This window comes from Pelobates fuscus, chromosome 4 (assembly GCF_036172605.1).
Source record: "Pelobates fuscus isolate aPelFus1 chromosome 4, aPelFus1.pri, whole genome shotgun sequence".
Lineage (NCBI taxonomy): Eukaryota > Metazoa > Chordata > Amphibia > Anura > Pelobatidae > Pelobates > Pelobates fuscus.
In genome coordinates, this window is record NC_086320.1 from 225,059,151 (window position 1) to 225,073,957 (window position 14,807).

Consider the following 14,807-nt stretch of genomic DNA (forward strand, 5'->3'; position numbering starts at 1 on the left):
ATAAGATGGCCCCTTATTACCGATTTAAATGCGCACCAGGTCATTGCTGGGTATACCCCATTATTTCTGTTTTCTAGGGAAAAAAATCTGTCATCTCTTTAATATAATTAAGATTGTTTTCCTTTTGCATTATCCAATCCTTCATTCTCCATTCTATTCTGGGTCTCTCGAACTGTTCTTTTAGTTCTAATATAATTGGGTTATGATCCGACCACGTTGTGGTTGTTATAAAGATTTTTTTTTTTTTTTTACCTGTTTCACCAAATTTCTATCCCCCAAAATTAAATCAATTCGGGAGTATGAACAAAAAGTTTTAGAGAAGCATGAAAAATCTTTCTTTTACATGGAATATTCTCCAATAATCCAGCAAACCATTTTGTTTGACTAGTTCAGAAAAACATTTCCCGTTGGTTTTTACCTTCTTATAGTTATTACCTTTTTAATTTAGGACTCCTGTCCAAATCTGCTTCTAAGACGCAGTTAAAGTCTCCCATAACAATGACTCGACCAGTTTTATTCTATTAAATATTTTTCTAATAAATGGAATTTGGGCCTGGTTTGGGGCATCTATATTAACTAATGTGTATTTTTGGTTATTAATTTCACACACTAAAATTATGTATCAACCTTCTATATCAAGTTCTTGGTGTACAATTTTCAGAGAAACATTCTTCAAAAACAAAAAAGCTACCCCTCTTTTTTTTTTTGGCACAGAGGCATTAATTATAGTGGGAAATAACTTAGACTTAAGTTGTATTTTTTCTTCTAGTTTCCTGTATAGCCACTATATGTATTTGCTCCTTCCTCAAAAATTCAAGGATTGTATATCTTTTAAATTGTGAATTGATTCCTTGTGCATTCATTGTTGCAAATCTCATATTATCTTCCTATTCTTATTTTTTCCACAGGGAGTCTAGGAGGTCCATCATCATAACATACAAACATTTACATCCACACATCTCTATAAATTTTCTGCCTTTACTTAGGCATAGATCAATGTATCTCTCCTTCCTCCTGTCTTTCTTCAACCCCCGGGTAGCCCCTAACCCCAAGGAGAAAGACCAAGTAGCGACAGTATCTCTCGCGAGTATCGCATGTACCCCCTTCTTAAACTCACAGAATTGCCAACAATGTGTGAGTTAAAATATTCTCCTGGCCAGGAGAAATATATCTATAAGAAATGGAGAAGAGGAAAAAAAAAAAATGTAATCTTACTATAACAAATAATTCGATTAGTGCGTTTATAGTGATTTACTACTGTATCATTCCCTCTCCTGTGCTTAAAATTGCAAAAAAAACATTTGTCCTTTAATTCAAGTTATTTCTTTTTGGTTGTTCAAGTTTGTTTATCTTATTATTATTAATATTGGGCTAAGTCCAGAAGAGTCGTGTCGCTAAGAGCGTTACAGGTTTAAACTAGAGAAGAAAACTACAGCTGTAGTAGTATGTATAGTGGATACGTAGGGTACAGTCCTGTTGGCAATGCGGCTTGGTTAGCTAAAAAGTAAACTATGCAGCCCAAGTGAGAATGTAGAAGGTTAGGGCTAGGTAGAGGCTGTGCCCTGTGTGTTGTGCTACCTGAGGGGCCTAATGCTATGTGTCCTCCGATCCGGTTCCTGGCTTTGTGACTGAGTATCAGGTCGAGAGTCAGGTCGTGCAGGTCGGTGTGATTGGGTGACTAAGTGCGTCTCCGCTGTGAGTGGGGGGCCTAGGTAGGCTATAGCTCTAGCTGAGGTTCTCTCTTTGAGCGAGTTCGCCTGCGCGGTTATGGGTGTCTCTGACTGTGTCAGCGCAAGTCGTCCTATTAGTGCGGGTGAAACGCCCGTCAGAGGGAAAACATAAAATCGTATAACAATCGTAAGTCATAAAACCATAAGTGATCTGGACAAATAATTAACATAGACTGCAAAGCAGCTCTGAACATAACGTGAGTAACAGAAAAATCAGTAGCGGAAGATAAGCGGGAGAGTGTCCCGGTCATGGTGAGGTCCTATCAGGGAGCCCCAGAGGGCCTCATGTGGTTGCCGCCGCCGACGGTTCTGCCGTGGGTCTTCGTGGGATGAACGGTGTGACACTACTCGGGTCCCAGGCGTGTGTGGGTCTGTTATTGGGTTGCGGTTGCGGCTGTGACAGGTAGTCCTGTGAGAGTCCCAAGTCCCGTAAGAGTGCGGTTGCATCGCTCAGGCTCTGGATGGAGTAAGCAGTCTCCCTGTGTGTTACTTGGAGCATGCGAGGTGAGCGCCAGCGGTATCCGATGTTGCGTTGGCGGAGCAATAAGGTAAGGGGTCTGAGTGACCGTCTCCAGGCCATGGTGCTGCCCGACAAGTCGCTGTAAAATTCTAGTGCCATATTTTCGAACCTGTAGTTTGGCATGCCCCTGAGTGCCTTCAGTATTGCCGTCTTATCTGCTCCATTGCGGAATTGAATGATCAGGTCACTCGTGGCGTTTGAAGGGGCTTTGGCCGGCTTAGGGATTCGGAAGAGACTGTCCAGTGGAGTGGCTTTGGCCTGTTTTGGCGGCAGTAAGTCTCCCATCATCCTCCTGATTAGGTGCGGCAACTCCGTTTCGGGGACCGCGTCGGGTACCCCCCTGATTTTCAGATTATTTCTTCGGCGCAGGTCTTCTTGGGCCGCAAAGCGGCGTTCGTGGGCCTGATTATGCTTTTGGAGGTCCTGCACAGCCCCCTCCAGCGCCTGTATCCGCTGGGAGTCTCTTTGGGCGTTTGTTTCCATGTTCCCCATGCGGTCTGTTAGGCCCTGTAGGCCCCCTTTTATCGTGGCTATATCTGCCTGTAGGGTGGTCTGTAGATCCGCTAGGAGCCCCTTTAGTGCCGATATGGTGACCGGAGATGTGTCCAGATCTGTTCGTTTTGGCAGGGGTTTCGTCAGTGTGGGTAAGAAGGTCTCGTCCTCCTCTGAGGCCAGGTCCTCCGAGAAATCGGAACAGCCACCAGATAGCGTGGCCATCTTGGGCCAAGTCGCGCCATGCGCCTGACGCCATAGCTCGCCAATATTCATTCCCAGATTGGGACGATCTGGTTTGGCTTTTTTAGTCTTACGCCCCATGCTGGTTTATTATGCGGGTGTGCTGACCGGGCTCTCGATATCGCCGGTTATTGCTCGTGAAAAAGGCTTTTTTAGCCGTTTTGTGTCCGGAGCTGCAGAGGCTTGCGTCCGTTCGCTTTGGCAGTTAGGCTCCGCCCCCCAAGTTATTTCTTTTTTGATCAGAATTTCTTCCCCTTCATCCCTTTATTCCTCTCTTATCTGTGATATTTTGAGCTCTTCTCTTTATCAAAATTTCCTTTTATTCTTTCCTGTGACAAATAACAAGTACATTATATTATTATCTATATATTAATTTACCAATGTGTTTTTCAATTCCTGTGTTTAAACCTCCTACAAGGGAGGAGAAAAAATATATATATTTTTTTTTGCATTTAATTAATCTTTCGAAATCTATATTTCTTTCTCTTCGTTCTTTTCTTCAACCATATCTATGAATTGTGACAAATAACGATTTAGATTAGTGCCTATATAGTGATTTACTACTGTATTTTTCACTTTCTGTGCTCTCAGAAAAAAGAAAAAGTTACCCTTCTCCTATATTATATTCTTTTCTTGCATCCATTTTTTAAATGTTTGCGGTTTGTCAAAGGTTAACCTTTGATTGTCGTAGGTTAGGTTTATGCGTGTCGGGAACCCCCATGCTTATTTGATTTCTTTTTCCCTAAGTATCGCTGTTTGTATTGCAAAGGATTTTCTTTGCGAACTCGTCTGAAAAGAGAGATCTTGGAAGATCTTAATTTGCTGATATGCTGAGTCTTTTAAATCTTTGACCGTAATAGCTTTCATAATTAGCGTCTTGAGCCGGTATGACCGTAGGCAGATAAACACATCTCTTGGTGACCTTGCTAGGCTTTATTGTTCTGTGGCATCTTTCCACGAAATTCTTTTATGTATCCAGGTCAATCCCCAGAAATTTAAAGCCTTCCAATTTTGTATATATAATGCTCTCCGGTATCCCCCTAAGCTTAAGATTATTTCTTCTGGATCTGTCTTCCAGATCAGCGATCTTCTCCTTTATATTTTCCAGTTTTCCTTCCAGAGTATTTATTTTGTCAGTATTGTTCTTTTGTTGCATATCAATTTGTTCTGTTTTATCTTCCAGTTCTTCCAGTCTTCTCCCTATATTCTGGACCTCTCTTTTAATTTCCATTGAGTGCATACTAATTTCTTACTTTATTTTCTCTAGTTGGGCTTCTAGGCATTTAGCCAATTTTTTTTTTTTTTTTTTAATTCTTTGTTTCTTTGTGCAGGGAGTAACAAAAACGTTTGTCAATGCCACAACAGCATATTCAAAATATAGAGACACAGTAGTTGTACATTTGTGACAAAAGAATATCGGCACATTTTTTAAATGTTTTTTTTTTTTAATTCTTTATTTTTGCGTGCAAAGAATAAGCAGTTACAAATGTGTCTGTAATGCCTGAACAGCATATACACACGTTTGAACAATAATCATTAATTCGGTAAGGCATAACATGGATAAACACTGCACATTTTTTTGTGTGATAATGACCTGGCGAGTAGTCAAGAAAATATCATATTTGCAGAACATGCTGGTATCAATTAGTGTAAAACACTCATCTTAGGTTTAAACAAGGTGATGATCAAAGATGCGGTAACCCTGCGGTTAATAAATCCTACGTTGTGTTGGCTGACTACATGAGCGAGAATCATAACTTGGTAATATAGTGCTTTACCCCTGTGACATATTAGGCAATTGAGAGACATGACATTAGGCTGACCAAGCACAGGGCACTTGTCAAGACTATCATCTATTGTAAAAGACATAGATTTCTCACGTGTTAACTATGCTAGTATATGCATTTTTGCATCTGTTGTTGCTGATACTGGGAGCTCAGTATCACAGGTACTGATAGTCCTGACAGCAGTTGCTTGGTGTATGTGGGCACCCCAACGCCTCGACAGAATGCAGCCAAACAGTCCTCTTCCGAGCTTCCAACGCTCTACTCGGGGGTATAAACCCTGGATCAGTCCATGCCACTCGAGCTCTCTCCTCTTGTGGTTGAATCTTGCTGTCCTGGGTCGAGGCTAGTGCCTCACTGTCGTGCGGCTGCCGGTGCGCTCAGTGTGTTGGTGCTTAGTGCTGGAGGGGGTGAGTATGATTTCTCTCTGCCGCTTGTTGTGGGGCATTCTCCACTGCTGTTGACACTGACCTCCTCGGCTTCCGCTGCTCCGTCGCTGCACAGATCTTGTTAGCCGCCAGCTGCTTTGGTGTGTGGGACCGCTTGTTGGTTGAGGTAGCGGGGTGAGGATCGCCGCCATCTTGGATGTGTGGGGCGTTGTGGCAGTCTCCCGCCCGCGTCTCCCCAGCTGGGTCGGCTTGTGTAGTAACAGGCTTGTGGGGGTGCTGTGGTTGACCGTGGTAACCCCCAGCGGTCAAAGGGGGGGGGGGGGAGAGGTCTGCGTCTGCAGGACTTCGGGGCTGGATGACCTCCGCCTCGCATCAACTGCTAGGCCGCAAGTCGGACCTGCCTCGGGTAGTGCGTCCGGAGACTCCATGTTGTCCCAAACCGGTCCTGCCGTGGGTTCCGCGATGCGGGTAAATATATAGCCCGGTTTGGGTTTTTAAATTGCAGTCCAAATAGCTGAAGGTCTGCTTTTTTGCAGGAGCTCCGGTTCTATGCGTCTTCTCCGCATGGCGGTCAAGCTCCGCCCCCATTTTTTAAATGTTATGTTTTAAACACGCTATGTGCAGTAGATTATACATGCTTTACGTAGTTAAGTTGTGAGATTGTAGCAGAGATTTCAATAAAAGATAACAGTATGATTAGTTATACGTTGAGACATGAATAGAAAAGGAGCAATGGGACGTTATGACCGCTGTATGCCTAGCTAGGGACATAGATAGCGTGGTCATGCTTAATAAACAGTTGTAGGTTAAAAAGGTACGTAAGCTGAACTAACTTATATAACAGCATAGCAAGGCTATACATAGATAATTGCTACTTATCACGGCACAAAGGTAAACAAAAAGCATAGACGCAAACCATGATAAAAACATGCTGATAACTGAGAGTATCACCACCCAGAGAGTGTCCACTGGCTACAAGCTATGCATGCTTATTACTGGGCTTCTTGTTTCATAAGTCCTGGGGAGAACTCGCCTTATCCCCGCAATTGTGGTTGCAGGAAAATAGTCCTGTGTAGGTTTAGTCCGCTTGAATCAGCCGATGCCGGCTCTGGATACCTGACTGGTGGGCCATGTATAGTGGCAGGGTCGATGCTTCGGCGGGACATCATCTCCGCTGGGCCCTGGGGGGGCTTTCTGGCTGTGTCCGTCGCATGTTGGGAGCCTTGCTGCATCCTGATGAGCTGCGTGGCCCCTAGTTTGAGTCCCTGGTTTTCGGGTAGCATTTCGCTGGTCGGCAGGCTCCGCCACTGTTGGGCAGTGAGTGGGTTGTGCTTGCCCGGCGTTCTCGCTCTGGTTTGTGAGCGTGTGAATGGTAACTTTCTGGCGTTGTTTCCTTCGGGAGGTCGCTTTGGGAGCTCTTGGTGTGTACCCACTTATTTGGCGTCTGGTCGCCGGTCTGATCCATGCTGCTGCCGCTTGCATTGCCAATCTGTAGGCTCTGTCTCGGTTTCAAAACTTTATCCAAAGGTTGATGCAGAGTCTATTAAAAAAACTATTGGATGTGCCTGGGTGGAGTGGCATGGGTACTGCTCTTTGCAAGTTGTGCCTGTATCACTGGCTTCTTCGGTTTTACTGTGTGGCTTTCTGCGCCGGGTTGCTGTTTATTTCGGCCATGTGTGTTGAGGCCAGGCATGTCCGCCATCTTGGGCATTGTTGTCACTATGCCTCTGGAGAGTTCGCCAACATCTGCTGTGCAGTCAGCGTTTGAAGCCGCCTGTGCTGGCGGGGACCGGGATAACCCCCTCCGGTCCTTGGGTGGGGGGGGGGGGGAGGGGAGAGAGAGAGAGGCGATGTACTAGTGTCCCCTCTTCAGAACCTGAGAACCGGGAGAGCGGCTGTCTCTCCGCGGCTCCCATCCGTGCAGGCCGCATGTTGCGGTGTGGACAATTTAGCGGTGGGGAGCCCCGAGTCAGGTATCCCCGGACTCAGCGTCTCCTCCTGAGCTGGAGGATAGTTGTCCGCAGCCGGCACGATCCGGTGGTCGGGCGTAGTGCCCAGAATCAGAGCTTTAGATGCGGGAGCTCCCGCCATGGACGTCTGGCTCGCTCGGCAGGTAAGCTCCACTCCCGATAGAGACATTTTCATTCCATGAATTGTCAGATATTTTGTCTATCTTCGCTTCCTTAGTGTCAAATAATGGTAGTGATTCTTCATGTATTGATTTAGGATTTTTTCCCCTTATTTAATTGTGGGGAGAAAAAATCAGAAGCTCTTCTTTCTGTAGCTCTTTCATTATTTGTTTCCATCTTTTTTTGTTCTTTTTGAAGTTTGTTTAGTATCTTGTATTTTCCTTGTAGCCATATTTTAGTAAGTTTCAATTTCTTATTCCTATATCTTTTTATGATCTCTAATTAGATCTTCTTTTATTAATGGCTTACCTCCCCTTCACCTCAACCAAACACCTCTCTCCAATACCCTCAGTATAACAGTTTAGGCAATCCACCTCCTACTGCTTGATGCAGCACAGAGGGGGAGAGAAAGGGAAGCACACACCACAAAACAAAAAGAACAATTTCTCTCACACTTTTTCTTTTTAGATGTCACTCAATTAAGCACTAAGAAAAAAGGTTGGACCTCCACTTTTTAAGCAATAGGTGCACTTCTGCACTTAACAGCCACTGCCTTCCCTTTCTTTTCTTTAAGCAGGATACACAAATTTCAATAAGTAATATACTTATCTGCTGCTTCCCCTCAGAGGGGTATCTGGGTCTCTGCTCGCTGCCTCTCTTTTCTCAGCTGTCTCGGATCCTACCTGGTTTTGGCGTTCCGGACCTGTATTCACCCACCTCATCGCTATAGGTCAAAGTTTTCAGAGCGCGCTTAGCACTCTATCGCACACCGCATAAACTTCTACCCCTGTCTTCCTAAACCGCCAAACCTCCTCTTCTTTCTCCCATGATGCTTAGTACCCTTTTCTCCCAGTCAGAAAGAGGCCCGCGAAACGCCGTCGTGCGTGCATCTGCGTCATGACCCTGAATCACACTCACCATCTATGGGAATTTCTTATTTGTACATGTGATGATTGTGTATTGTGGAATATAGCTAAAAGATTATATACCATTAAATATTCATGTAATCAATTAAAATTTTTTTTTTTTATATATATATATATCTCTGTTTAAGTAAAAAGGTAAATGTGGCAGAACAGTAATCCTGTTTGTCATTTGGTGGCGATGAATATGTAATACAGGTATAAAGTACTTGCTATCAATTTTAATGTAAATTTTATTGATCGTGTCAATAAAAGTTTGTTGAAGTTATAAAGTAACTACTGTTTTATTTCAGATGAAGAAGCGCAGCCAGGAACACTGGAGGAACAACTCAAAGCCTGTAAAACCACAACTCCTGCACTTGGTAAATCGCTGTTTGCTACATTGTTAATAAAGACCAGTAATTAGCTTGCACTAATTGGCTAGACATACCAGCACTTTTAAAAAATTTTGCATTGCCGAAAACATAGAGGCTGCTCGTCCTTACTTATTTTGTGCCTCAGGAGAAGTGTGGCTACTCATAGAGAAAACAAAAACGAGTTTCAGACTACTGAGAGCAGACTACTGAGAGCAGACTACTGAGAGCAGACTACTGAGAGCAGACTACTGAGAGCAGACTACTGAGAGCAGACTACTGAGAGCAGACTACTGAGAGCAGACTACTGAGAGCAGACTACTGAGAGCAGACTACTGAGAGCAGACTACTGAGAGCAGACTACTGAGAGCAGACTACTGAGAGCAGACTACTGAGAGCAGACTACTGAGAGCAGACTACTGTTTTTTTTTTTTTTTTAATTCTTTATTTTTCTCATTCTGCAAAGATGCCAAAAATACGATTTACATTGGTTGACAGAACATAAGTATGTAACAGATCACATTTTGTATATGTCACAGGCGATAGGCATGCAGAATGAGGATTTTTTGTTTTTTGTATGCACAAGCGATAACATAAACATTAAAGATATAAAAGGTAAGGGGTCTTCCAAGGCTGGGGAAAAGCAAATTAGTGGTGTTCACTTGGGGAGTAGTACCCATTTGGAAGACTGACCCCCTCCGGCTATCTATACTGCATTCTTGCATTAGTATACGTTGGTCTGGGGGGGGGGGGGGGGAACAGTGAAAGAATCGTTCTGCTAAGGAGCGTTATAAATGCGTGGTCAGAGTCATGCCTATGTGTGGGTTCTTGGGGGGCACAAGGAACTGTTAGTTTAGGCGTCCTCGTTCGTGTCTTGTCGTGATTTGCTACGTTGCAAGCTGAGGAGGGGGCCCTGGAGGGGATGGCTTAAGGGTGCCCCAGTGAGTAACACTGGGGTTTTCTCTAGGCTAGGTGTGCTCATCGAGGAGTTTCATCACCTCCTTGGGTAGTGTGTGGGGGGTTGTCTATTGGTAACGCGGCTAGGACAAGCATAGCTAGCCGTTGGTCTGGTAGAGCCCGGCAGCCATATATGTGTATGGTTAAGATAGGGTCATCATGTGATCGCTGCACTTAGGGGAGCAGCGGTGGTTAAACGGTTGAAAATACAAATTAACAACATCTAAGAAAACAAATAAGAATAACACAAAATTAAAACAGATTAACTTCTGAGGCATCAGGTGGTTTTGTGGATCAAAACTGGAGCCAGTTCGTGAAGGTGGCAGAGGGGTGTTCTGCGGGTGTCTCCTGGCTCACGCTGGGTCTTGCGCGGGTGTGGGCCGTTGATTTCGGCGTGGGACGAACTCTGCTATCCCCGCTGGGTTCAGGCGGGAGAGTCCCGTAGGTCCTTTGCCTGTGTGGGTGTCGAGGCCCATTTTAAGCAGGAGAGCGTCCAGTTCGAGATAGGTGTGTGCTCTATAGGCCGTCCCTTGGTGGGTGAATAAGATCGCCCTCGGTGTGCCCCAGCGGTAAGGTACTCCGTTGTTGCGCAGCTGTTGTAGAAGCGGTTGCAGGGTTTTCCTCCAGGCGAGGGTTGCGCGTGTGAGGTCTGGGAACAGTGATAATGTAGATCCCTCAAAGGTCAAGGGGGGAGAGCAGACTACAGTTTAAGTAGCTTGCCCTTTTGTGGGTTTACTTTATGCCGTTACAGAGAAAACCTTAATCAGTCATATATCAGATTGTTCCCACACACAAGGGCAGCCAAGATCCAAAATGGCAGCAGATTCTCTACTAGAAGCATTTTGTATGCAAAGTGTGGCAATTCCTGCATCCAAGTGCTTCTGTAAGAGGAGCATTGGATTGGCTGAGATATTAAATTGCACTGATGAAATCCTGGAGTTGGAGAAGAGCAGTGGTGAGGGTGCTCATCAGTGTTGGATTACAAGCCCTTGGGAAGGTGGGATCTATCTAACCTAATAAAAATAAATGTATTTATTTAGAACTCTGGAGTGTTCCTCTAACCAGGGCTGTAGAGTTGCTACACAAAAACACCCTTATCTTATATAAAATTATATTCTAATTACCATATTACTATTTACTATGTATGTTGGCTTATAAATTGACATTTTAAGGGTAAGAAAAAAGAATCTTCCAAAAACTAGAGGTCGACTAATACACAGAACATAAAGTTTGTTGATAAATAGATGAGGAGAAAATAAGGCGTGGGCTTAATGCTTTATCGATTTTATACGCTTTGCTTTCACCCTTCTCATACTTCTTTGTCACTTCCAACATCATAATTTTAAGGCATCAATTTATATAGTAATGGCTGTGAGCGGTCCCAACATGGCACAGACTATAATCAATCAATCTATGCCAATGCTAAGTAAGGGTATTCCACCCCTGCAAAGTCCAGCTGACCGTGCCAACAACAGAACTCGGAGCAATCTTCATGTCAGCCCCAGGCCTGTGAATACATAGTTACATCGTTCTATGGCTGAAAAGAGACATGTGTCTATCAAGTTCAGCCTTCCACACTTTTTTTTTTTTTTTGCTGTTGATCCAAAAGAAGGCGCAAAAAAAACTTGAAGCACTTACAATTTTACAACAAACTAGGAAAAAAATTCCTTCTTGACCCCAGATGGCAGTCAGATTTATCCTTGGATCAAGAAGCTTTTACCCTACAGTTTAAAAATTATACTATTGAATATTATGTTTTTGCAAGTATGCATGTTTAACCCCTTAAGGATACATGACGTGTGACATGTCATGATTCCCTTTTATTCCAGAAGTTTGGTCCTTAAGGGGTTAAACATCTGTACAGACTCTGATAAAACCACTTCTTCAGGCAGAGAATTCCGCATCCTTCTTGTTCTTACAGCAAAAAACTTTCCTTTTTTTTTAGACTAAATCTTCTTCTTTCTTCCAGTTTAAATGAGCTTGCATCATATCACCCTCAACCCAGTCGCGGTATTTGCTTGAGTCCATCCCTGCAGTGGAGTCATAGAGGGACCTAGGAAGCAGACCTTGGCATGTTTGTCAGATCCTACTGTCAGTCTTCCGCTTATGTGGGTAGTGCAAAGGGAACAAGCCCGGGGAGCGCACAAATGTGGAAAATGGCTGCTTTCCCAACAGCTCGCCGGGGCTTACCTCGGCCTTGACATCTAGTCTCCTCCAAGGGATAAATTGTTAGCTGTACTTGGATTGGTCGCTGAGCCAGCCCAGCCTAAAACTACTCACCAATACAGTCAGACCTAATCAGGATATCAGTTGGTTGTGGGTTAAGACAAGTTGTGACCCATACAGGTGTAAGGACATCTTGTAATAGGCTCAGGTTCTTGCTTTATGCAATTCACCTCTCCAAGAAATAATCAGCTTGCTCTATGGGGGACCGGGATAACCCCCTCTGTTTCAAAGGGGGAGGCGGGGCGGCAGGAAATCTGATGCTTGTTAGGCCCAAAACAGGGGTTTTTCTTCTTGACTACTTCTTCCTAGGCTCAAATCGTAAAAGTACAAGTCCTCCGACCTACCCTCGACCCAAAGCTGCACATTGTTTTGGGGGTCGAGTAATCCTGCGAATATCGTTTGTGGTTGACTTGTACACCAGAATATATGGCACATTTAATTGGAGTCATTACATTTTTACAGACTCCATCCAGTACCGTAGTCCAATAATCTCTTTCAACGCTGACTCCACAGAATTGCCTTTAACCAGTTAGGATTGTGATTGCTCAACAGAGAAATATATCTTCAATACCTAGTGCAAGCAAGTTTGTTTCTGTGACTTCAACCACCCTGAGTACATCGTGTTAAAATTCACTACAATATTGTATGTCCTCTCTTACAGGGCTTGAATATATTTATGAGTACCAACCATTTGAAGATGGTCCCAGTAAGTATGAATGCCGATTGTGCAACATGCAGAGTGGACTTTCAAGCATGTTCATGCATATTGTTGGAGCAAAACACAGAATTTCATATTTGGTAAGTAATAATAAAAAATAAAGTTTAGTTATAGCTAATCTTTACCATGTTCCCAAAACTGTTTTTCGTGTAAAGTAAACTTAAAAAAAATACATTTGCGGGGCAGGTTGGGCCTGACCCGCCATGCAGACAAGTCGCGCACGGAGTGAGCTCCTGCCAGGGAAAAATCAAAAGAATTTTTAACCTGAGAAAACAAACTCTGACTCTGCTAGAATCACTATACTCTCACGAGAGACACCTTTTAAGGCATCTCACCACTCGACAGGTGGTCGTAACCTGGAGCTTCTTTGGGGCCTGCACGTGGGTGCAGCTGAGGAGATACGGCCGGTCTTTCTGTGGCCCGCATTGCGGGGACACATAGGGGTGGAAAGGGCTCCTGTCTCCCCTCCCCCTTCCCCCCGCCATTGGGGGTCATCACGGCACCTGCCCACCGGCTAATGCTTCCCATTAAGAGGGTATACAACAACCCACAAGAGACCTGAACTCCGCAGCCTACCCTGCAACACCAGCCAAAATAGTGGACACACCAAATGCCTCCCAAACACGAGGCCTGCTGGAAGGGACCCTGTAGAGGCTGGATGAGATAGGTCATCAGTCTTAATCTCGGCTTTATGGCAGCCTTCGACAGGATATGTGAGGCATTCTGGGAGCAACTGCGGCAATGAGCAGAACGAACCCAGGGCCTTACAGGCTTACAGAGGAGCACTCAAACCCTTACTCACCCCTCGCAGGAATCCCTGAAGGAACTCTGGAAACTAAGCCGCCCTGCATGGCGAACGAACACTCTGGTACCCAGGAAGAGCTGCGGTACCTGGAGTGGGAATCCCTGACATGCTCGACACATACATGCCCGGCGGAGGAGACAACCAAACAATCATGCAGGTGAGAAGCGACGGGATCATCCCCCTCCTCACTCTGCCCCCTCGGAGGCACAGGGGCCTCTCCTGGATAACGCAAGGTCTCACAAGCCGATGGCAACACAGAGTCCGGGCAGGCAGTTCCTCCAGCACGCCTGGAAGCGATACCCACCTACAGCACCTGGGAACCCTGTCTCAAGAAAGGGCATTGGCTGACGTGCCTTCCCTGCTGAACTTCACAACGCATAACAGCAGCCAAGTGACTAACGAATAGTGAGCCCCCATTTTTTTCATGACCGCCAACCTGCATCCGACAAACCACGGGCCTGTCAATGCCTACAGGACTTATTTGTCCTTTTTGCTGTTGTACTGCAAACCCCTTAGTTACCCTTGTTTGTTTTTTTACTACCCAGTTGTGCATTGCAATATCCACTAAATAAAAGCGAGACACAGTGGTCTGTATAGCACTGCTCCTTATCTAGCATGTTTTTTAACTACCTACCATTCTCTCACGATTGCTCTGCACACCGCATGATAGTGAATGTGTGTAATAAGCGATAGTCTCAAAAGGGATAACGTGGGTCAGACATGATTACTGCTCCCCCCCACCCCCGTCCCCATGCATGCTAAGGTCCGTAATATCCATCCAGCGGTCAAAACATGCCAGATTACGCTATATTATGAAGCCTAACTCATTTAATCTTGCCTATTAGTCTTGGAAATGAGCCCACAGTCAGTTTGAACAGCCAGCCTAATGCTAATCCTGTGTGTTGCACCTATGTCTCATCTGCATACGTTCCTCATATAACCTATTATGTCTACCCTGCCTTTAATATATATCCGCTTAGCTTAAGCCACTGTTTTAGACATATATATCTTGCCTGAATCTGATAACTAAAAATTGTGCTGTTACTAATTGCCACAATACTGTTTACTCTGTATAACTCATCAACTTGTACCTGCTGTTGTGGCTGTACAAGCTTGCTTGTAACTCTAAGCACTGCAAAAATAAAGTTAAAAATAAATAAATTAAATAATAATTTGCACAAGACTCAACCAAGTTTAGATGTAGAACACAAAGAGATGAGACATTTCATTTCAAACTGTCATAGTAGTATAAAAAATGGGTCGCAAGAGAATACTGAGAACGGGCAGCAACTGAAATAGCCTGCCCTTCGGTCGGTCACCGCTCAGTTCTCAAGCTGTTTTTTGCTCATCTTGTGCCATTACAGAGAGAACTTCTCTGAAACATATCAGACTGGTCCCACCCATACGGGCAGTCCAGATCCAAAATGCCAGCAAGTTCCCTCTGCACGAGAGACACAGAAACCCCAGACGATCGTTTCAGCCTTGTAAGGCATCATCAGTGAGGCATAGCTGATATCTCCCTAGGCACCGTGAGCAAG

The 14,807-nt window shown here is 44.7% G+C and overlaps 1 protein-coding gene across 5 annotated transcripts in view; it reads left to right on the forward strand.

The window, feature by feature from the left end:
* The window catches only part of LOC134608803 (uncharacterized), a 233,460-nt gene that overhangs the window by 22,948 nt on the left and 195,705 nt on the right, over positions 1-14,807 (forward strand). For all 5 annotated transcript variants that reach the window (XM_063451916.1, XM_063451914.1, XM_063451915.1 and 2 more), the window contains exons 6-7: positions 8,504-8,572; positions 12,408-12,544. In XM_063451916.1, coding sequence (XP_063307986.1) covers positions 8,504-8,572; positions 12,408-12,544 — 206 coding nt within the window. The remainder of the gene's footprint in view (positions 1-8,503; positions 8,573-12,407; positions 12,545-14,807) is intronic.